General features: G+C 37.7%; 1 protein-coding gene across 1 annotated transcript; it reads right to left on the bottom strand.

Moving 5' to 3' along the window:
* Positions 1–892: 892 nt before the first annotated feature.
* Positions 893–7,333, bottom strand: lman2lb (lectin, mannose-binding 2-like b). The gene is made up of 8 exons (XM_079813956.1): positions 7,106–7,333; positions 6,437–6,555; positions 6,177–6,294; positions 6,008–6,090; positions 4,243–4,404; positions 3,896–4,010; positions 2,530–2,649; positions 893–2,437 (listed from the first exon to the last, which is right to left on the bottom strand). The coding sequence occupies exons 1-8, from the start codon at positions 7,308–7,310 to the stop codon at positions 2,295–2,297; spliced, it is 1,065 nt and encodes a 354-aa protein (XP_079670082.1). The 5' UTR covers positions 7,311–7,333; the 3' UTR covers positions 893–2,294.
* Between the last annotated feature and the right edge of the window lie 18,527 nt (positions 7,334–25,860).

The raw sequence follows: 25,860 nt of genomic DNA, 5'->3' as shown, positions 1-25,860 counted from the left end.
AATAATTATTCAGACATTTTTGATACATTTTTATTAGTAGGTGCAGGACACTATGTAAGTGAAGATAGCAAAATAAAGTAAACTGTGACATTATACACAACAAATCTTTATACAGTGGACTACTGTTAAAATTGTGAGAGAAATTCTAAGAAAATACAGTGCTGTTGATAAAGCATATTAAATATTACAGTCAGTCTTGATTCGCCCCGCCCGCCCACGCCGTTTACACGGCTCGAAGCAACTCTACAATACTAAAATCTTTTTCCTTACACATTTATAAGCTGTCTAAAAACCCCTTTCGGCCGCTTCCATCAGCATTCACGAGCCAACCGCGAGAGCAGTGCACGGACAGTGTAAAGGAGTGCACACAGCACTTGCAACAGTTCCTGTCTTAAGATAAAGTATTACAACTCTTACTTTTCTTGCGATCTTTCCGCCTCTGTGTACTACAGTACAGACAGATACTTTTCACACAGGAGAAATGCGCTCATCATGTACGCCCACGCGGTCGCCGTGGTGATGAACTATCAATTTACTCGCTGCTGGTAAAGCGAGCGAACGTATTGTGAGGCTAAATCACTAAAATGCTGTCAATGCAACAGTGCATATTACGACAAACGTTTTCAAGTCCTGTCCTGGCCCTAATATAACAATTTTCTATCCATACAGAGGGGGCATACTTTAAATGTATTGAAATTAATAAGGAATCTTTGAGTAAACTTCGAGTATCATTTGAGTATCTCATTGCTCGGCCGAATGTCCTGGTTTTCGGTTATCAAAATATGGTCACCCTACTATAACTCAATTAAAAGTGATGCAAACAGTTGCATTCTTTTTTTGCTGAGCCAAAACCTTTGTTTTTAGAGTGTATAGAAATAATTGTGTTGTAAAAGCTGTGAAAATAGAAATGTTTATTGTAAAACAATTCCTAACATTTTAATCAGAAAACATGAGTTACCAAACATCCATTTATAAGACAAACTTAGAATGTTTAATTTAGAATTTTCATCATTCAACATGTTTGTGACAACCATGAAAACGTTAGACAGCGGTTTGATACAGCAGCTTGCTCAATCACTGAGCTCATGAGAACAGCAATGCAATCTCTGCCCAGTATAAAACAATGGACAAATGTTGCTTAACTGTAGAGAGCAGCGACTATAAGAGACAAGAAAAGACTGAAACATGGACAAAAGGAAAAACCCTTGCATATTTTTGCAACAATGTAATTATTTAAAAAGTCTGGAACTGTCAAATGCTAGCATTGCATCTCTGCCTCTTTATGGAAGATATTAAGATATAGGAATTCATGACATGCCATCATCAATTTCTCATACATCAAGGCCCGGTTTCACAGACAGGGCTTATATTAAGCCAGGATTAGTTCAATTAGGACATTTAAGTAGATTGTGGATCTTGGTGACAAAACAATGGCTCTGACATATTTTAAGATAACACTTTTAAGTTTCTTTCAGGTAAAACAGCTCAAACATGCAATTTAGTCTGGGCCCTTAAAGCCTTGTCTGTGAAACTGGGGGCAAAATTATTAAACATAGTATTCAAATAAGGCCATGGAGACATGTAAAATAAATGTTGTCACAAGTTATAGTTAAATTATGTTTCACAAAGTAACTACTTAATAAGCTACATGTGGCAAAGCAGTTCAGTGCAGTTTTGGATACATAAAAAGGGACCACATATAACAAGACAAAGCACCTATATTTACCAATATTTATTACAAAACAGGAGTTTGGGGAAAATATTCTTCACATTCACATTGATGGTTGTTACTGTGGGGTTGATGGGGGTATTCTGGCACGGCTATTTACTGAAGACATTTCAAAGTCGAGGTGCCATTCATATTTTCGTTTGATCAATTTCTGTCCAATTTAAAGAAAAAAAACGACAATAGACAACCTGAGATTACAACAGTTCTTGTACAGAACTCTGTAAATGCTGTCACACATTGTTCTCTGTGCTGCCTCAGGGTGAGAGGCCAAGGTTAGTGTAACTGGTACAAAAATACAGCAAACGTACACAAAAGTCTGGAGAGACCTTCAAAAACAGACTCTATCAAATGCTTGAAGAGTTTTTTGAGATGATAATCATGATTGAGGTGATCGGTTTCCACTTGGAGAGGTCAGGTATGGCTTTTTTAGTTCAGCGTTGGCCTTCAGGTCCTTCCTGTTGGTGGCAGAGGTGAGGACCAGAAGTGGTCCTTTGCAAAAATGCCAGTCACACTCACGTTGGATCTCTCATACTATTTCCTACCTGTCACACTCTCTTAAATCTGCTCAGTAGAAGCGCTTGCGGCGGTTTTCTTTATAGCGATTATAAAGAAAGATAATTACCACAACCACTACAACCAGTGCAACGACGGAAACAATGAAGAGAAAGAAGACGGTGATGATGCTCCTTCCTTCATCCTCCAAGTAAACTGTGTAAAGAAAAAAACATTTGTTCGTACTCCTCCGCAAACTATCTAATATGGAACATATACTGAAGGTACAATCTTTTTGTAACTATTACCATTAGGGTCCGCTCGGTAGTCTACACTAGGCAATGTGATCTCCTTTTGTTCCTCTTCCTCTTCAGGACTCCGTTCCACTGTAAGCTCATACAGCTTGAGGGAGATCAGGTCATGGTTATCTAGAAAAAAAACAAAAACGTGCAAAATAAATAATTAAATAATGTAAAAACAATATGAATTTAAAAAATGATTATATAAATAAATATTCAAATGATTCTTATTGGCTAATATGCAAAAAGTGGTTTACATTCTTCTCTTTTGAACAAGAAGGTAACATAAAAGATATACATTTATTTTATATTATAGTAATAAGCACCAAGTATATCTGTTAGAAATCCTTATTTTTAATGTAAAATACATTAGAGCAAATAACTTCTCCAGGCAATACAAGCAGATATTATATTGCTCTGGGAATTGTTTACTATTGCTGAGGTTAAAATTAAAGGGTGAATTGACTGAAATCGTGTTTAACATACAAATAAATACTATCAATTACTTTATGTGTATTAGTTAGTGTAACATTCAATCTAATGGAAATTTTAAAATTGGCCCAAAATGTATGAGTATGATATATAATGCAGTTCACATAGGATTTGAACATTTGCTGGACTAAAACGGAGTGAAATAGGTAATGATAGATAGATAGATAGATAGATAGATAGATAGATAGATAGATAGATAGATAGATAGATAGATAGATAGATAGATAGATAGATAGATAGATAGATAGATATCTCATGAGGCAAGTAGCCTATACGCTGAGTTTCGGTTAATTTATGTGACGTGCTGCAGTCCAGGGAGACCGAGACGGCAGAGAGCGCATCCTTTTTGTTTTCCTTATTTTACAAAACCACAACGTTTTGTTTTTATTGTGAATGTATGCAAATAAAAGTAGACCCTTTACAGTTTGGAATGATGTATTACTCTGTATTATTCTGACCAAAAATGAGAGAATATTTTAAGTTGAAAAAAATGTTAAGTTGAAAAAAATCCATGTGCAGTAAAGAGCTATACATTAGCTTCCATACTCAGCACAAACACTTAGATATGCACCAAATAATAGCGCACATTGATCTAGGTTATCGTTACGGCGACCAAGCATATCAAGTTGCCACTACTTACATGTTTCAAATGATAAGCCATATTTGAGGTCGATGGATGATAGGCGAACATTTGGATTTCCAGCCCGACGTACTGTAATTACCACAAGGACCCGGCGTTATCTATCCCGCTCATGGACTGTGACTTTCGATGACTAACCGGCTAATCAAATCTTGGCCGACTAAGCCTCTTCTCGTTGACTAACGTTTAGTTGACTATTAGGGGGCAGCCCCAGAGTGAATGGAACACTTCACTGGACCAAACCTGATAAATCTCCAGTGGCTGACGAGACTCCGAAGTAGTAACCTTGTGGCAGCCTCACTCCAGGCATGTCCAGACAGTCCTTCCACTCTTGCTTCCCATCAATATCCGTCATCACCTAAAAGACAGAACAGTAAATGAAGGCGCATATGGAACTGAAGGCTGCTTTTCAACATCTGTCTAAACAATACTTCCTTTATCTCTATCATCAACAAGGTCAAGAATATTTAACCTCTCTCATGTCTTGAGCATCAGCATGGCAATATGGGAGACTGAAATGGTGTGGCACTGCATGCATGTATCATTCTTTGGCTGAATAAAGAAACACAGAATGTAAAGTCGTATCTTACTGTGAGTCTGTTCTTCATGTATCTGATCAAGAGGAACGTGTCATATTCAATGTTGCGAACGTGAGCAGTGCAGCCACCAAGATCAGTAGACCGTCCGTCACGGTCGTGATCATACGTTACACTCCCATTCCCGACCATTGCAGAGATAAAAGGAAACGTTCTCTAAATAAAAGATGGAAATTAAACAGGTTAGATTATTTCTTACTTGCAGGCCAGGGGTCATGTTATTTAACTTAAAGAGGACCTATAATGATTTTTACACTTTCTGTAGTGTGTAATATTGCTGTTTGAGCATTAAAAGAGTCAACAAAGTACAAAGCCCACTCCAAAGGGAGTTATTAGGTGTGTTCGTCTTGAAGCGGCGCTGCGCAGATCAATCTGTGTATGACATCAAAGTATCGTGAGAGCGGACGGCTCTGTATGCTTATGAAACACTCTCGCGGTACTTTGATGTCATACACTGATCGATCTGCACAGCGACGCTTCAAGTCGAACACACGTATTCTCAGCAAGCACTGTTTCTGAACTCCCTGAAACACCTTAATTGTAGTTTTGAATTTCTTCTGGGAACGTACACGTCACAATTTTCCTTGTTTAAAGGAACACGCCGACTTTTTGGGACTTTAGCATATTCACCGTATCCCCCAGAGTTAGGCACCCACAAACACACACACACATCTGACAGACTGTTCTGTCTCAATCGAGATGTGTTATGGGCTGCCCTCGTCAGTCTCCCCGACAGGGGCTGATTCTGAAATCGCCCCCCCAAAACCTCAATCACTATTCCCTACGTTATCCACTATACAGTTCACTTGATGAGTGAATGAAAACGAGCGAGTGAATTCGGATAGCTGTTGTGTGTACATCAGCTGTACACTCGTTATTGCGGTGCAATGTGGGATTGAATGAGTGCACTCAATAACGTCCACTATGGTCTGGACACCACTACAAATGGCTGTCCCCTCAAACAACGCCCTATTTGAGATATTTCGGATTCAGCCAGGGAGAGTGCTGGCCTGCCGAATCGGAACCAGGTGACAAACTAGGCAAGTCAACCTCATGTATAACATAACAGCTGATGAGCGTGTGTGTGAGCGCACAGTGCGTGGATGTGTGTGTGTGTGTGTGAGCGCGCGCGCCGATATATTGGTGTGTCTCTGTGTGTGTGTGTGTGAGAAAGAGAGAGAGAGCGCGTTTGTGTGCGCATGTGTGTTTTAAATGCAATTACAAAGCAATTGATTGGTTTTGTTTAACTCTGAAACATTTTTCGAGGTGTGTTGTGGTAAAAATAGCTACGGGTAGCGGCAGTTGATTGCCAAGTGCAACCATTTTACGTCATCAACCTAGAACATAAACAAAATGGCGCCGCCCATTGTCCAAATTTATAACGGATTTTTAAAATAACGTAGATCTTTCATGGGTTTTCTACTACATATTTCAGTAAGAGACATAATTTATGTTATATTAAGCCATACAAGTCTTAACACCATGGGATCCCTTTAAATGATTCCTACCCAAGTCATATGCAAAATATTCTCGCCGATTTATAAAAGGCGTGACATATTTGTAACACACTCATAGTGGTTGACCAATCACAACACACCGGTTCTGCTGACAAATCTCAATGCGCCCTAAAGCATTACTGAGACCCCCCCAAAAAATCAAGACTTTGTAAAAGAGCATCGTATAACGATTTCTTATGAATGCTAAAGCTAACATGACATAAGATGGTATTTTTTTTGTATAATGTTTAGTGGCGATATACCTCAATCTGCTTGACATCATTTGGATAAGTGTCTACAAAAACACCCAGACCAGTAAAAAGATTTTCGTTTCCAAACACTTGTCCTAGAGGAAAAACAAAACAAAAACCCATAAGTCACATCATTGAAAAACAATATTTTGAAAATTTGTAAAAAATTATGATTTCTTACCAATTTGCATTCGCTCTTTGGTCAGCCATATTGCAAGGCCGTCCCCATTCAGGTTCTTCTTGCCCTCTCCATGAATCTTAAATTGCACTCGTAGCTCCCAGTCCCTAAGGTAACAGGGCTACATACACAAACACACTGATTAACAAGCATGACTATTAAACATTTTCTCAAGAAACACTTTGTCTAATAGGTTGAGCTGTCTAATAACTCTAGATTAAACCCAAGGTGGTGTTTCAGGTTCTCTTGTCATTTAAACTCACAATACGACTCCACACAGCTCCTTGTCTGCTCTGCAAGTCTGGTGTCAGCCGTATGTGTTCAGGCATGATCATGGTGTTGCCCATGAACTCCCAGTGTGAGGAGCTGGAGGAGCCCAGTCCTGTGAACATACATTAACATTTTAAAGTAAATGCACACACAATATATAATACAATATAACACACACAAACAAAATAAACCATGATTAATGAATGGACATACATATATACATTATACAAATATATATGCGCATCTTAACATTAGCATATTTTTTGCTCAGTTATTTATTTAGCATGTTTTATTTTGGTTTCTAGATAACCATGACTTATCTCCCTCAAGCTGTATGAGCAAATGCAAAAGATAGATCAAGATAAAAGTTGCAATACATACTAGTTAATGTTGTTTGATAAACATATGAACCGGAATATCTACACTTGTCCTGTACTTCCGCCCTATGGACGACGTGAGAAATCACTGCAGTTGCGAAATAAAACAGCCTCTTACAAGAGCAAGAAAGGGACAACCAACAATAACAAAAGAAATAAGGACACAGTTACCGTTCTAACAATAAACTTGTGGTCTCACTGAACTATTTCCTTCTCAACTAGCTGACTTTGCTGAAACCGCTGAAACAGGTGCCACTTTTGGCAGGGCACCGGTTTAACGCTTACCTTGGTACGGCTTAGTCAGCGAATACTCTCGCTTGAGAAATTCATAAGTATTATCTTCATATGTGTTTTCTCCAGAACTACTGCTCACAAAAGTAAATATGAAAACTAATAACACAGATACTCTAATTTTGTTCGCTAGACTGTACGGTAAATTCATTACTGTTGTGTAAATAGTCCCGTTCAACTTCATCGCGATGGTCGCCATTTTTCCTCGTTCACTTCAAAATGTCCGCCCCTTGTGACTATTGGTCTATTTTCATTCGTGCACTGCTATAATTGGTTCACAATATTGTCAATCATAATTTCGACCAATCAACGTTTTCCCTTTTTTGCGTTTGGTGAGTATGTGTGCCAATAAAATAAGACTATGCTCTGAAAAAAATGAAGCCAAAAAGCTATTTTAAATGTTAAAATGATCATCTAAATCTGCGTTATAAATCTAAATCTTAAATCTTATCTAAAATTTACATATCTATTATGCAAACCATCATGTACCCAGGACGTGTCATTCTAGGTCAGTTGTTTGTTCAGCTTATAAACAAATATTTGTCATTCAAATAAGCTGCAATGTTATACACTGCTGCCAGTTTGGTTTAAATCTCAGAAAATGTAGTGTAGCGTGTCATTACCCTTTAAATGCAACACAGATCCGTAAAGGACCCTGCAGATTTAAAATTAAGACATATAAATGTTATGTTATGCACTTTCAGTTGTGAACAGGCCGTGCTCTTTTATTTTAGTTAATAAAAATAATAACCAGATGACTCAATAAGCAATTAAACATGCTCTTCTTGCTACGTAGCTACGATACTAAGTAAACTAGCACACTCACTTCTACACTCAGACACAAATAATGTGCTCGCTTGTTTCTCCTATTATAAAATATGTGATTATTGCAATGAAAACAATCCATCTAGAGGTGTTTGACATTTCATACTTACTCACCGCTAGAGGTCACCAGAGGAATGGTTCTTGTATTTTGAGTTAACAGAATTTAATTTAGTTCACCCTTGAGTTTATAGTTATCATTATACTCCTCATGCTTAAGGGGACCACTTAAGCGAAAATCCTTTCGGTGTCCCAGACCCACACAGATCTACAACAGCAATGCGGGTCTAGAATACTGGTGGCAGCATGGGAGGGGGCAACATGAATAGAACTGAGTCTTCACCAGACGTTCCTCTGGACTTCAGCTGTTTTTTTAGAATATGGTGTCTGACCCTTTTCGGTGGGTGTTCGTCAAGTTATTAGGTTTCCTTGTTGAGTCAAACCTGTAACTGTATACAGTGGCAGGTCGCAGCAGATAGCATGCTGGACTAAGCGTATAGCTTTGAGTTTGATGGGCTCTTTAGGCTATAATCAGAGGTAAACATGTTCACGCCTAAGCTGTCATACCTAATCAGGCAAGATAGAAAATACAATTTATACCAGCTCAGGTTACTTCACTGAGTCTCCTCCTCTGCTTTTCCCACACACTGATTTCCTCTATCAGGGTTATCCTCCTAGACCCAGGAAAACAAAGTCTTTGAATTTAGTATTTTTTCATGTCATTACCTACATTGTTTAGAGCATAAGAAACAAATGAAAAATGTACTTTTATTATGCTATGTCTTCGTAAGTGGACACCAGGACTCAGTTTTTAAAAAAAATAAAATGACATGTGGCTATAGGCAAAAACAATGGGATTTTTCTTTTTCATTCACCAAACAATTTTCAGGGTTTAGGATTTAAAAAAACAAAAACAACAACCTTTGTTTAAAGATGATTCTCAACTATGGTATTAAAGATATGATGGAATGAATTGCATTTTACTTTATGCAATATGTGGGTAAAATGGCCATACATAAATGGGTTTTCCCATTCAATGGAATGTATCTATAGCCTATACACTGTATCTAATTTGCATATTAATGTGTTCTTGGAGCAACATGTAAAAAAATAAAAATAAAATAAGTGTAATAATGGGAGTAATAGTTGGCAACATTTTCATAATAGTATCTAATATTTTATAGGAAAATTGATATGTAATTTCTTTCCCTATTCACTTTCCCTATTCATTCTCCCAAAACGCCTGATAAACTTGATTTAAGTCCCGGTGCCCTCTTTTGAGGACATGTATGAAATCACTGCCTTGTTTTGTAACAGAAAGTCATATTTTGATTAGAAAGCCTGTAACATTTTCCTGAGATGTTTATTTATGACAAACCATTTGAAAATTAGTCAGATTTAGATAATTACAAAATATTATCATATTTCCATAAGAGTGCTAAATTTAATCACTCAGTCGTATTTAAAGACCAAGGAGAAGTTGTTGTCCTGGTGAAACCTAAAAACAAATGGTATCTCTGAAAAGCCCTGAATGGGCTCTTTACAGGGCTGGTGTCAGAAAAATTCACTAAAATATAATGTCAGGGACAGTGGCACCCAGGAGGTTATGAAGGCTTGATATATTACCAACACTTTAATGAGGGAAATCCAGTTACACAAGTAAACTGGTCTTGGGAAAACTTTGCACTGAAGAACTGGGTTAATCAGAGATCATCTGCAGTCAGTAAAAATAAAGTAATAATAATAAAACAATTAAATTAAAACCAAGAAATTATTTCAGTCATTTAAAGGAAGGTAAGTTTTTATTTATTTTGTTTTACAACAAAGACATTTAGAATTTATAATATAAAAATTGGACAGATCCGCTTGCTCAGCTCGATTGTTTTTCTTCCTTAACAATCGGCCATTACATTATACACACACACACACACACACACACACACACACACACACACACACACACACACACACACACACACACACACACACACACACACACACACACACACACACACACACACACACACACACACACACACACACACACACACACACACACACACACACACACACACACACACACACACACACACACACACACACACACACACACACACACACACACACACACACACACACACACACACACACACACACACACACACACACACACACACACACACACACACACACACACACACACACACACACACACACACACACACACACACACACACACACACACACACACGTATATGTGTGTGTGTGTATATATATATATAAAATGTTAGACAGGAAGGTTCCAACATGACCAACCACAGTTTTTTTTTAATTATTTTTTTATGAGGGGTGGCTAAATCTAAAATCAATGATACCAATAAAGGATGGTTTGCAACAAATTTACATTTCATTTCAATTTAAACAGCAGTTTCTGTGAATGATTTCCTAACAGCACCAGAGATTTTCTATAGATTATATCACAGACATAAAAACAAACGTGGAATATGCTGTTCTCGAAGATGTCCCCCGAAGTATATATTTTATTAAGCGCATAAAATCAAAACTCCTCTTTCAAAGGTTTGCCAAGCACCTTTCTTTTGGAATCTTGGATCATATATCCTTTGTTTGCTTTTTCTTTCCATTTCTCTTTCTATGTTAACCACACCTTGATTAACGTGTCTTGTCTTTGCCAGCACTTTTCATTCAAAAAGACACAAGATAAGGAGGTGTAAAGCTAGTCATGGATTATGTACATTGGAATCAGAAAAATCCCTAAAGTCATAATGAGCAGTTTCTGAGCAAAGATATCCCAATTCAGAGTACAGTTCACTTTCTATTGTACTGTACCACTGGACGAATATCTGTTACAGAGACACAACAAATCCAGTCAGTTTAGCCAAGACTTGTTTCTTTTTTTTTTTTTTACCTACATTATATTTATTTTTCCACATGTATGTGACATTTTCCTAGAAAAGATACATTTGTTTGTAAGTAGGCTAATGCAGATATGAGTCAAGTAAATTAGGTTTGAATGACTTATCTGCTATAAATAAATGTTCACACTCAAGTTTTAACCCTTCAAAACTCTTTGTTGTCATACAGTAAGTAGACCATTGCCTGCAGCTGCTTCATTTGGCCCTTATTCCGTGTAATCCATATTTGTGTGGTCAATATCACCTGCTGTTTTTATATTCCATCACCAATTACTCAGGGTCCGTAATCCTGTTTTTGACACAGCTCATTTCACATCAGGCTGCACCTGTTCATTCAGCACTGGATTCGTTGAACACGTTATAATAAAGCGGAGAAATGTTTTTAAGATTTTAAATCTAACAAGGGTATCTACGTTGTAGAAATGGTAAGTCTTTTAGATATATTTTCTCTAAAGGCTACAGAGAGAAATGTTCCACCTGTGAATAATTTGATCATAAATAAGCCTTAATTCTCTTTCTAGCGGGTGTCACAGGAATATCTGCAGTTTGTATAACTCAGCGCAGACATTAAGAACACCTTCAGACATAAATTGTGACGCTGTTTAAATCCGAGGCCCTAATTACTACAGGCAGGAAGGGGATCTGCATGAGGAATGATGGGCCACTTTGTGCTAAAGCGTTCTCAGTGCGCCTCTTCTTCAATTGAGGTGTTTGTGCTGACAAAAGGGAGCGGAAGAGAAAGAATACATTTCCTTAATTAAATAGCACCACTCCAAAGCCATCCTCATCAGAATGTCTGTCTTAATCAATAATTCACACCAACAGTGATTCCTTAAGTGTCTGTTTGACTGTGAAAGTGCATGTTTTTATTTATTTAATTTTGGCATTTTAACAGTGGACAAATTCCTTTGTTATACCTCTTTTTTTTTATTCAATACAAATAATTTAAAATAATAGTTAATTCACATACAATATATATGTATATTATATTATTTATAAATAATTAAAAAAAATATACTAAACTTTTGTTATTTGTTAACCCGCTGTTCATCTGATGAATATTAGTATAATATTTGTCACTTTAGTTAACACTTTTCTGAACTTAAGAAGGCCTTTATTCACTCCAGGTCTGACGTCTTAGAGGAAGCCTCCACTCACCCATTATCTATCTGCCGATTTTTACTGTTGACTTTGATCAATATGCCTCATTAACATTAAAGCAAGCCTGTCCTCTGCTCATTTTATTTATTTATTCCATCACACCGATGAATGTTTTGCTGACTGTCTGGTACTCTGGTACTTTTTTTCAAGGAAGATAAGATTCCTTTTAAAAAAAAGAAAAAGGAATGCTCACAAAGTTTGCATTTATTTAATAATAAATAAAAATACAGTGAAAACTATTGTGAAATGTCATAACCATTTAAAAAAAAAAATGGTTTTAATAAATTGTAATTTATTCCTGTGATGTCAAAGCTGAATTTTCAACAGCCATTAATCCAGTCTTCAGTGTCACATGATCCTTCAGGATTATTTGATTAATAGAATGTTCAAAAGAACACAATTTATTTGAAATAGAACTCTTTTGTAGCATAAAATTGTTTTTATTGTCATTTTTGATCAATTTAACGAATCCTATCTGACTAAAAGTCATTTGTTTTTAAAAAATTGTACTAACACCAAAAGTTTGAACGGAATAGTTATATATAAATATGCGTATTTGGTGTCTTCAAATTTGTTTATACTTAGTTTTGGTCAATATTTAATTTTGAGTGTTAATTCTTTGTCTCGTTACTTTTAAGAATTGTATTAATCTTCTATTTTTTATGAATCTATTATTTTACTCATATGTGGTTATGCATTCATTTATTCATATAGCTTACACTATATTGCCAAAAGTATTGGGACACCCCTCCAAATCATTGAATTCAGGTGTTCCAATCACTTTCATGGCCACAGGTGTATACAATCAAGCACCTAGGCATGCAGACTGCTTCTACAAACATTTGTGAGAGAATGGGTCGCTCTCAGTGAATTCAAGCGTGGTACTGAGATAGGTTGCCATCTGTGCAATAAGTCCATTCATTAAATTTCCTCAATAAATATTCCACGGTCAGCTGTTAGTGGTATTATAATAAAGTGGAAGAAATTGGGAACAACAGCAACTCTGCCACAAAAAAACAAAACAAAACAAAAAAATCACAGAGCGGGGTCAGCACCTGCTGAGGCGCACAGTGCACAGAACAGAAGTCAATAGCTACAGACCTCCAAACTTCGTGTGGCCTTCAGATTAGCTCAAGAACAGTGTGTAGAGAGCTTTATGGAATGGGTTTCCATGGCTGAGCTGTTTGATCCAAGCCTTCAAATCACCAAGTGCAATGCAAAGCGTCGGATGCAGTGGTGTAAAGCACGCCACTACTGGACTCTAGAGCTGTGGAGACCTGGGGTCCGTTCTTCGTACCTCGCTAACTCAGTTAGCTGGATTTGATTGTTGACGATTTGGCATGATCTTGGATTGTTTGGTTCTTCAACGCTCATCCTGGACTTGCTGTCATAGCAATAGGTCCATAAGCTTAAACCTGCTAGCGAGCAGGCTTATTTCATGTAAACAGGATTAGATTGCATCTTGAGGTGATACTTAAAATCTGTCTCAGCCATACTTTATTACAAGAGTTCATTACTGAACCAGGGGCAATAATAATTTTAAATAATAATAATATAGGCCTACAAATTTTAAATTGTATATGAGACTGTATATAATACTATAGACACAGCCACTATATTGAGCGATTTATTTGTGATGGAATAATTACTTTATAATTTTATTGGAGATTTACACACATGTTGTACAGTTAATCTGAGCCGTGCATTAATTTAAGTGATGACGGATATTATGGGAGTGGCTTGATGCAGCGCAGGAGATGCCGAGAATTTGATCTTGACTTTAATACTGTCTGTCACGTTACAAATCTGCTTCAAATTGAATTTTAAAAAATGTAATTACAACATTGAAATAAAAACGTAAAGGGTGTACAAATACTGTATAAAATCGTGAATATAAATAATTGGTAATCATGTAAAAAACAGAAATGTATCTATTATAACTTTTATGTTGGTTTGGTCATCCAGCTGTTTCCTTATAAAGGTCCAGATATTTGTGGAGGGGGAGGGGGGGTTATGTAATTTGCCAAGTTCTCCAATATGCCAGGTGGCTTTTTTAATTATATGATGTCATTACATTGCTGTCTTGACGCCAGCCAATCGCTGCATTGCTGATCATGGCATCGAGTATCGATGCATCTGCCCTCTTCAGGGAACACAAGAACACGCAGTGATCTTAGACAATTTAATCCAGATATTTAAATCCAATCCGCAAATTCGTTTGAAGAACCAAATTAGCCAGACATCAGTTATCACGGTTAAAAGATCTGGGATCTGTCAAATCATCTCAGATGTATTAAGCGAGGTAAGAACGGACCCCTGTTCTCTGTCTGGCACACCCGATAGAACACATTTGGGATGAATTAGAGCGGAGACTGTGAGTCAGGCCTTCTCGTCCAAAATCAGTGCCTGACCTCAAATGCGCTTCTAGAAGAATGGTAAAAAAAAAAATCCCATAAACACTCTCCTAAACCCTGTAGAAAGCCTTGTTATTGTCAGAGTTGAAGCTGTTATAGCTGCAAAGGGTGGGCCAAGTCCACATTGATTAAACCCTACGGATTAAGAATGGGATGGCATTAAAGTTCATGTGCATGTAAAGGCAGGCGTCCCAAAACATTTGGCAATGTAGTTGTTACAAACAGAGGAGCACGGAGAACAGGTGATGGAAGTAAACAGCGATTATTGATTGAACCATGTAGTGAGCGGATCAGGTGAGTGTCAGATGTGAGAGTTTAGATGATGGTAGATGATAGTTTGGTAATACTGTATTCTTGATTGCAGATGGAGATGGAGAACAAGACGATGGAGCGATAGACATGTTGGAGACAGGAGACGAGGAGAGAGACAGGAGACGAGGAGGGAGACACGTTGGGAGCAGGTAAGTATAGCAGATGAGTCCTTGAGGTAAGCAGTAGCGTGAGCTTGTTGCGAACGAGATCGGACAGTGACTGAGTGTGATCGTGGTGCTTAAATGCAGGCAGTGATTGTGGTGAAGATGAGGTGCAGATGCGTGTGATCAGTGCTCTGGTGAAGGTGTGCGCTGTGACTGGGAGAGGGTGGAGCCTGGCGTGCTTGTGACAGTAGTGTAGTTGTTAGTCATATTACTTTTTAATATTCTAATCATTATATTCAAAATGTTGAGTAAATTCTTTTTATATATATGTTTTATTCTTTTAAGCTTATATTGCTGATATTAAGCTCTTGTACTATATTTTGTGCTCTTCTGTGTTGTAAGGACGGGTGTTTATTCTGTTCTTAGCTGTGTTTTCTTATTGGTACAGAAAAGACTGCATGTTTATGTAATAGTGTTGCAGACATACGATAATGCACGATCTTCAGTATCTCTTAAAGGTCCCATGGCTTGGCATTTTTCTATTATTTTATAATGTTTCCTGAGGTGTACTTATATTGTTAGTATGATTTTTACATCATAAAATGTCATAATTTAGAAATAAAAGGCATTTTTTCTATACTGCTGTTTGCCCTGTGGCTGAATGCCTTGCTTCAAGAGGCGTGTCTGCTGTGAGACTTCAGTAAAAACGTCCACTGTTGTGATTGGCTGACATCTTTGCATTCGAAATGAGCGGAGGGGGCGTGGTTTAACGAGGTCTACGACGCACGAGCTGCTGCCAGAGAGACGGATGGACCTTAGTTCACTTCACATCAGTTCTGTCAGTCTCAGTTCAGTGAACGGTTGTAGTTACAGCATATACTGCAGGTTATTAGTCTATTTCTAGTCGGAGGGACTGTCACTCATGTCAGAAAGTTAGTAACTTGAGTAAATTATGGATCAGCGCTGACTGGAGACGCAAACCGTTTAGAACGATTCAGTCCGATTTGGTGAACTGATTCGGTTCACTAAAAAGAACCGGTTCAAAAGAAAGATCGTTCGCGAACCGGACATCACTAATGTACCAGAGACTGAGCTCAGCGATTGCTAACAAAGTTATTTATAGTAACTACGGAGTTATGAGAGAGCTGTCAGTCAGCGCGAGTTTATTGTGTTTGTATCTGAGAGTTTCTGAATAAACACGAGTCCCAGTCACACCGAGTCCGTCTTCATCATTATTACCATCTTTGTAACACATGCAAAGTACCATTACAGCTGTCAAGATGAACGAGTTACGAGTAAGTGTTGATAATAGCATTATTTTTTTGATATTTTCCTATCATATGAAAACCGTCACTGCCAGCGTTCACTCGCATTGAGTACACAGCGCAAACAAAGACACAACAGCAGTAATCAATGTAATCCAGTTTATTGTGGGGATAGCTGGCTAGCCTAGATATGCTCACGCTTACCCCCCTTCTGCTTAATCTCGCGCCGCGTGTGGTGCTTCCGCTGTGGGCCAGATGCAGTACTGGGGGTCGGGGATGTTGAAGGCCGGGCCAGTGCAGCCCGAGCTTCGGCGTGTGTAAGGTTTATCTCTAAAGAGATGTGAGTCTGCCGATGTTGAGCAGAAACTCATGACTATATGCACATTTTAGAACAGATAGACGCGACGAGGACGTACAAAAACACTGACTCACAAGATAGAAAACACGAAAACACCGTTCTGTCGGGAGAGAGAAGCCGCAGTGTGTGCACGAATAATAAATAATTAGCTACACATAAGAAATCACTGATCACAGATCAGAAGGAACTGAAAAAGACTTAGGTTTTCATTTGTACATCCAAACACTGAGAAACTGCCAGCGTTCACTCGTTCACAACCCATGATCTCTCGAACGTTTGCATGGGCGTGCCAGATTCTCTGGGTGGAGGAAAGGGAGGTAACCGTTCCTGCTTGGACGTCAACACAGGAGATATCAGGATTGGCTAGTCTGGCCTGTCATTTTCTCAAAGGCAGAGAGAGACAGCCAGAACTCGGGTTTACACCGATCAACATTTCTATCCACTTGGGGACAATATTCAGGCTAGGGGAACTCATATTAATGTTGAAAAACCTCATAAAATGAAAATTTCATGCCATGGGACCTTTAAAGGTGTCAAAACCACAATAGCTTTTCTTCTCCAAACTGCGGCAAATGGGCGAGGTCATCATGACTTTTAGACTTTTAATAAGGTTCTTAAAATAGATTAAAAGACTAAAAGATTTTGTAATTATTTTGTTATTTTACATAAAAATTCATCTTTGAAATCATCTTTGAGTCATCTGACTGGATTACCTTGCACCAAAGTCATGTTTCCAAAAAAGGCACAACAATCTTTTCAATGTTTGTCAAAGCATGTATGTTCATTGTAGAGCCTTACAATTTTTTCCCCACAAATTCTTATAGCCATTTCAAAGTCAACAATGGGTCCAGTGGAAGAAAAGCCACTGCTGAACAGGGACTGAAACTAGAGTGAACGGCTGGGAAACAATTGTAGGTTTGATGACAGATTCACAGGCAGACTTGATAAATTCCAAACATTTCTCAAGCTCTTAGATCTTATACTGTGGTCAAACTTAGACCAGAGAACCTTTGTGCCATGTGCTTCTGAACACTACAATATCTATCTATCTATCTATCTATCTATCTATCTATCTATCTATCTATCTATCTATCTATCTATCTATCTATCTATCTATCTATCTATCTATCTATCTATCTATCTATCTATCTATCTATCTATCTATCTATCTATCTATCTATCTATCTATCTATCTATCTATCTATCTATCTATCTATCTATCTATCTATCTATCTATCTATCTATCTATCTATCTCTATCTATCTATCTATCTATCTATCTATCTATCTATCTATCTATCTATCTATCTATCTATCTATCTATCTATCTATCTATCTATCTATCTATCTATCTATCTATCTATCTATCTATCTATCTATCTATCTATCTATCTATCTATCTATCTATCTATCTGTCTGTCGGGTAAAAATAAAACAAACACATATGAACATTTCTAATAAAACGTTTAGCTAGTTTAGCTTATCCCTTTCTGCTTTTTGATTTTCCTTTCACAGTGTACTTTGTCCTGACCCATACACTTTGGCAAATAAACACACCAAAGCCCTTGCAAAGCTTAAATAAACATAGTTTTATTGGCTTTATTGCATTGCAAAATCAATCCAGGCATTTTAATATAAAGGGAGTAAATCACTTGGCTGAAGGAAACAGAAATAGAAAGAAAAATACATGAGGCAACGGGAAGGGAATCAATTTTCACACATTAGAACTATTATCTTATTAAGAAATGGATGACATATGGAAATCAAAGAAAGCTTCAAGGTCTCCTCTGAAGAAACTTTTAGACTGCATAAAATCTTCTATTCAGTATGCATTAAATCCCAAAAATACAATCAACATTATTATTGCGCATAATAAAAGCCGAAATTTAAAATATTTATATAAAACATTTATCTCACAGGCATATTTGTTGGAATTAAAGGAATTTCCTTGCAGGTAGAATATATATTGACCAAAAGCTTTTACAAAGAGTTTTAAAGGTAGGGTAGGCAATGTTTTTCATAAACCAGTTTTGTTATACTGGTTGAAACTCTCTTCACATCCTGATAGCAATCAGTAAAAGTAGTGGTCTAAATATGAAAAAATGTCCATAGGCCTATATCTTCTCTGGAAGTCTCATAGTCAACATAAGTATTTCCATACCCATGTGCACCATTCTCGTACAGACATCACATGTCATCAGTGCGTTCCGTCAGGCTATGCAGAGTTGTATGCTGCGTCCCAATTCAGAGGCTGCAATCGCTGCATCCTTCGAAGGGAGCAATCCAAGGCAGATTGTGTCACTGCGGCACGACGAAGGCTGTCCCAATTCGAAGGCTCTCTCAAATGTGCCCTTTAAATGCATCCTTTTCATTTCCCATTAAATGAACAGATGGATCCTTCGTGGCCTTGCCTACCCCCAGAGTTCAATGCACGCCAGTGAGGAAAGGATTAAAAAAAAAAAAGAAATTGCCGAATTACCTCTTTAAACATAAGTACTGTCACAGTTGCTAGGTGACAAAAACAATCCACTGTAGGCTATACTGTCCCATTTAACAATGCTCATGAAATGCCTTTCATGGCCTTTGAAGTCTGAGTCCTTCAAACGATGCAGCCTTTCATTTGGGCACTGCAAGCGAAAAGTAGCCACCTTTTACAGTTCCTTCTCAACCAAAACAATGTCTCAATGCAATATCGTAACTATAATGACAGAGCTGTTCATGTCCTAAGACTCTCAGTTTCTATGTCAACACAATCAACACCAAAATGAATCAGCAATCAGGTGGTACAAGTCAGAGCTCTGTAAGTTGTTTACATTCATTATTATTGTAATGTTATGTGCTTTGAGACATTTAACACAGTCTCTTGCGACGTTTTGCAGACTCTTCATGTCTTTTGGAGGAGGCTTGGCTTTGGAGACACACTGAAAGGAGGGTTGGATCTCATGCTTTCAAAGCTAACTTGCTATTGCTAGCCGCTCCGAAATTGGCTACCCTACCTTCAATTCATGAAGTCATTTAAGAGTGTGCTATAAAAGTGTATATGTTTAGCTGCCTATTGATTCAGACATTCAGATGCTGTGCAAACCTTTCTTTTGATTGTCCATCCCAGAACTAGTAAAAACCTTTACTGACGTAACTTTACCCGTAAAAAAAGCTTAATGCTATAACTGCTTACTACAATAATCTCTTTGGACACAGTACATACTTTTAAGCTATATGATTTATTGAAATATTTTCACTGACAAATATCTGAATTTAATTAAAAACAAAAGTCTTGATAATCTTTGTAATCTAAAGAAATATACATTCAAATACCTAAATATCAGATGGGGACTGTAAGACCTCCAAAGTAAACAAATGTTTCCATCTAATTTAATTTACCGAAAAGCTTCCCTTATTTACCCCTTCCCTCTGTGTTCATTACCCAGATTCATGTTTAATACTCTAAGGACTACTACAGCTTTTAATCACAGGTTTACTGAGCCTGGCAGACCTTTCCTAATCTACCAGAGTAGGTTTTCACTGCTTAAAAACATCAATACTGTCTTTTTGGTGTGGGTGTTCATGGCATTAGTTGCATATCCCCTGAGCCTCACAATGGCCCCCAAAGAGCAGATTCGGGGCCAGTTTTCCCAGAAGAAATTCCAAACATTTAGATTTTTAAAAATACTTCCACAATGTTCCCTGATCAGTTCTACAGAGGCACTCCCATTAAATCTTTTTGATTTCACGTCAGTTTTATTTATAATCATGACATGACAGAAGCTATATTTTTAAAAGCCAATGAGTGTTCAGCAAAGAACTTAATTTGCATACATAAAAAATAAACAAAAATACAGACATAAGATTTCAGCAGAACTATAGTGATGATATATTTGTGCACAATTGAGGCATATTGTGGTTGCCACACAGAGCAAAGCCAGTATTCAAATAGTTTCAATGGTTCTTGAGTACTGACCTTCATCTGAATCAAAGCACATTCAACCCTGCCAGTTATCATTGACCTCCTGACATCGATCAATATCTGTGTAAGAAAGTTGTATTTGATTCTCCAAGTGCAGATGTGCAATGAAATTGATTTCTTTCTTTGTCAAGTACAAACACATAAGATGTTTTTCTCATCGCCTTGAACAATGTGCCAAACAATTATTCAAATAGGCTATGTTTCTATGAAGCATTTCTCAGAAAATTCACAGAACCTTCAGGACAGATTTTGTTATTGTGTGTCTTTTTTTGTTGTGTGAAGACAAGGACAATGAAATGATCTAAAATGATAATAAATAAATAAATAAAAAGCTTTCACCTGCTCTGCTGAGACGACACTCAGGTCTCATTTATTTCCAAACAGATTTCTTTTATTCTTTAAAATGTGGGAATAAGAACTTGAACCATCAAAGATCTATGTGACAAAAATGTATTCAATTTAATAAGAATCTACAAAAAAGTAGAAGGACAAACATTTAGCCTTTTCAAATGCAGGTATCATTTAACAATATTAGCAATGAACTTAAAATGTGTTGAGTGATTCAAACTCTCTGATTTCCTACTAAATATTTATTTATTTACCTTTATACTATCATTCAAAAGTTTGATGTTGGTAAGAAATTGTAATGTTTTTGAAAGAAGTCTCTTATGCTCGCCAACGCTGCATTTATCTAATCAGAAATACAGTAAAAAATAATGTTGTGAAATATTCTTACAATTTAAAATAATTATTTTCTATTGCAATATACACCGATCAGGCATAACATTAAGACCAGGTGAAGTGAATAACACTGATATCATCACAGCACTGGTAAATGGGTGGGATATATTAGGCAGCAAGTGAACATTTTGTCCTCAAAGGTGATGTGTTAGAAGCAGGATGAATGGGCAAGCGTAAGGATTTGAGCGAGTTTGACAAGGGCCAAATTGTGATGGCTAGACGACTGGGTCAGAGCATCTTTAAAACTGCAACTCTTGTGGGGTGTTCTGAAGGTGGCCTGGTCTAATGAATCATGTTTTTTTTTTACATCACGTGGATGGCCGGATGCGTGTGCACCGCTTACCTGGGGAACACATGGCACCAGGATGCACTATGGGAAGAAGGCAAGCCGGCGGAGGCAGTGTGATGCTTTGTACACCCTTTCATGGAACACTTAGAAGGACTCAGACTTCAAAGGCCATGAAAGACATTTCATGAGCACAACAAAGGGTTTGAGGTGTTGACTTGGCCTCCAAATTCTCCAGATCTCAATCCAATCGAGCATCTGTGGGGTGTGCTGAACAAACAAGTCCGATCCATGGAGACCCCACCTCACGACTTACAGGACTTAAAGGATCTGTTGCTAACATCTTGGTGCCAGTGATACCACAGCACACCTTCAGGGGTCTAATAGAGTCCATGCCTCAACGAGGCAGTCCCATGTGGAGTCCCATGTGAAAGGTGGATTCTGAAATCCACTACCGCTTCAATATAATTGTATATATCCTAATTCAATTTATAATCAAAGCCTCAATCAATATTCATCCTCCTATATAATTATTATGACTTTAATTATTCTTTCCAGTTATGATTTTGCTTATATCAAGGGGACCAATGATTGTCTCTTCCTTTATATTTTCTAAAGTTTGTATTTGAGGGTCGGTCCTGGTGGTGTGTAGCCTGACGTCGTCATACTCAATTCTAGTCAGAATATGAGTCTGATACTGCTCCGTTGGGCTGTGATTATGGGGCGTGTTTCAACCGAACCAGGAAAGACCTCAATTGGATAGACCTACAACCAATCAGAGCAACGGAGCGACGCATAAGGTTAGTTGTCAAATGTCAACAGAACTCAACTGCACTGTGTTGCCATGTCCGCGGGTTGAAGCGACCCCAATTATGTGATATACAAACCCAGGAATGCGATTTTTAGCTACCAGCCCTTCCAAAATAACACATATTTTACCCCCCAAATGCCTTTTTTTCCTGGAGAACCCCCCCTGGAAAGCTATTGGGCTTGTTTTTGGCTAGTTTTGAGGAACGTTAGCAATTGGGCGGGTTTTGTTGTAAAAACTTGGCAACCCTGTCTGCACGCATGCTAGAATAAGTAGCCTAACGTTAGAAGAAAAAGATGAGTGTAAACGATCTTTGCCGGTGTTGTAAAAAAAGAATTTAAGGATACACAGAGTACTTACCAACACGATCATCATTTCTGAGAGAAATAGTAAAGGTGAATGCATATACGAACAAGTTCTCCGTTTAGGATTAGAACAAATTCAACCCAAGCGGCTTTTGATGACGTGGATGATTACGTTAATGTTGATCATCTGTCCATCATCGTCTAAAGCCCGCCCTGACAATTTCATTGGTCCGAACAGTTTCTGTTCGGGCATAATTACTTCTCTACCGATCAATTCCAGACCGAACTGCCCAAGTAAAAATGTTGTGGGCGGGGCTAAGTTCGGCTGGCATCCAGGCTAGGTAATGTGTGTTGTTTCGCAAAAACACTTGATTTTAGAACATGTTGTCGTGTGTTTGGATTTTAGAGGCATCACACACCTCCAACTCGACCGGAATGCAGTAACAGGGATTGCTCATTTAGCCCGGCTTCCAGGGATTAAATATGGATTTGTCTTTTTTTTTTTTTTGTCGGCCTATAACTCCTTGTGAGACTTGACGCTGGCTTCCGCTGATGGAACTGCAAACTATTCTTCAGTAAATTTTTCTTCAATTAATCTAACTCCTGACTCTTGGTCTGGGTCCTAAGCTGTTACCCCAACACATGCCTTGAGATTCACTTATAATGTTTATTATTACATCTGGTGTAGGCAAGTGTCAGACATTAAGAGACTGAACGGCAGTTTAAGTAGAAACCGTGATACTTTTTTCCCCAGGATTCTTTGATGAATAGAAAGTTGAAATATAAAGTTGATTGTTTGTTATATTGTAAATGTATGTCACTTTTAATGAATCTAATGCTTCCATACTGAATAAAAGTATTAATTTCTTAAAGAAAATCTTACTGACCCCATATTTTTGAATGGTAGTGTGTTTTTCTATTAAGAAACAATATTTCAGGAAGTGATGTTCTTCATTAAATGTAAACTGAATCAGACGGATGACTATACTGCAGACTCACTGAACAATCAGTCATTTACTTTCATTTCCCTCAGTGCTCATTCATCTGCTGCTGGACCTGTTCCCAGAAAGCCTGTCTGAAGAGATGTGCTGATTTCGGCTGTTTACTTAATCTTGAATGTGGATCATTAAAAAATTAGGTGGGGAAAAAAATCCTGCCTGTCCTGTATTTGTTTCTAAGCAGCACCATCAATTTGACAGCATGACGTGCTCTGAACATCTGCTCTGTTGCAACCACTCTCTCTCTCTCCTCACACCTTCTCAGTGCCACTGTTTAACTACATTCCTCCCACCTCCACAGTCCAAACATGTCCAGTCACACCAGTCTGTTAGCGGCCGACTATTCATCACAGCCCCTCTAAATAAACAGCTGAGGTGTTTGAGAGATGGCTACTCATTGCTGGAGGGAAGTAACTCCAATTACTGACATTCGGTGATAGTGTTTTCCTTTATTTTTCCTCATAGATATATTCACAAAATGCAATCCCTTCATGTGGACATCTGCAAAATGAATCACTTTTATGCTTTTACGGTTGTAATGGTTTATTGAAGTCCTTCAACCCAAGGTTGTGTCTTTAGCAACAGATTTGTGAATTGTGAGCTGAATGTAATGCTGTTAATAACTTCTTATAGGCTACTACAAAAAACAAAAAAAACCTTGCATGAATGAAATAGAGATTTAAAAATAAACAATTAAAAGATAGCACAATGCTTATGCAAAGGTAAAAATTGTATATTATAATTTCAACTAACATTACAAACAAAACGTCCTGTTTAGAACAAAACTTCCCAACCAGCCACACCATAATGGTCAGTACTAACTGGTGGAACAGTTTAAAGCCACTATTTATCCTTGGTGTTAAGTTACACACAATGCCTGTTAGTGTTCTCACAAATATCAGACTGGCATCAGCTCTCTCTCCCTCCCACAGATCTCTGCCTGCTCTCCCTTTGAAGTAGGGATGATTGACAGCCAGGGTTGCCCCTTGCCCAATAAAGATTGGGTCACCAGTAGTGGATGGCCGCAGATGGCATATCTCTCATAATCCGGTGTGTGGATCTTTCTCTGTACTCGCAGCCACCATGGCAGCGCAGCTGAACACAGGACATAAAGCTGTCATAGCAGAGCGTTGTCATAAATTTTCAGATTTACCCATTACAGAAGCAGGGCGTGAAATAATTTACATGCTTCAGAATGTAGGCAATGTTCGAAATAAAGCTGTATCTCTGTGAGGAGAGTTTTCACCACCCTTAGTCAATACAGCAGCTGTTTTTTTTAATCATGAACATATATAATTTTGTATTCATCAAAGGATCCTAAAAATGTATCAACATTCAAATCAGGTATAAAACCAACATAGATTGATTTCTGAAGGATCATGTGACACTGAAGACTGGAGTAATGGCTGCTGAAAATTCAGTTTTGCCATCGCAGGAATAAATATAGAAAAGTTATTTTAATAATATTTCACAATATTACTGTATTTTTTATCAAATAAATACAGCTCTGGTGAGCAGAGTTCTTTTGAATGTTTTTTTTTTATCTTACTAAAAAACGACGAACTTTTAATGTTCTGTTTATGATAGATAGAACAATTTAAATCATAAAATTTAATAACAGCAGTCTATAGCATGAAAAAAATTACAATGGATAATAACAATACCTGCTTTTGGCACAAGGGTCTCTTTATTTAAACGTTTATGACATAAAACTCAACACTGTCCTGATACTGAAGCTATGTGCCATCAGGTATTTTTTACACTGTATACATTAATGCAAAAAAACAAACACAAAAGTGACACCAGTTAGTGAAATTATAATATTCTTAGTGCCTCTCCCTGAGAAAAAAAAAACTGCTAGAGTGCTGATGCCTTGAGGATGCAGAAACAGAAATAGATCCTCATTAAAAAACCCGCAATGGGACTTCCCCATTACATGGACTGTCAAAATATAGTCTGGCCACAGCCTTCAAAACATCAGAGCTTGATATCCAAATGACTAGAATGAGTGGTTTAGAATATATGATTGGGAACATGGCAAAGAAGAAAAATTGTTTGTGTTAAACACAAAGTTACACAACTGATGGTTTCATGAGGCTTGTGTCCTGCTGGTCATTTCTGAGTCTTTATGGAATGTGTAGCCAAAACTCTTCTGCAATAAAAATGTGTAACTGAATACACTGCCTAATCCAGCCTGGACAATCAAAAGCATACATCAGTTGATTCCTCAGTCACTTCCCCTTCATGTCACAGCATTATCTTATGGGACAGAGTCTGGG

The sequence above is a fragment of the Gobio gobio genome, assembly GCF_949357685.1.
Source record: "Gobio gobio genome assembly, chromosome: 4".
NCBI lineage: Eukaryota > Metazoa > Chordata > Actinopteri > Cypriniformes > Gobionidae > Gobio > Gobio gobio.
This window is presented reverse-complemented; position numbering and strand designations above follow the sequence as displayed.

Excerpts from the sequence above, each read along its gene's own strand:
- lman2lb (XM_079813956.1), bottom strand. The coding sequence starts at position 7,310 with ATGGCGACCATCGCGATGAAGTTGAACGGGACTATTTACACAACAGTA. Across the intron at positions 6,295-6,436 it reads GAGCTGTGTGGAGTCGTATT|CCCTGTTACCTTAGGGACTG; the intron begins GTGAGTTTAAAT and ends TTGTGTATGTAG. Across the intron at positions 6,091-6,176 it reads CAAAGAGCGAATGCAAATTG|GACAAGTGTTTGGAAACGAA; the intron begins GTAAGAAATCAT and ends TTTTTCCTCTAG.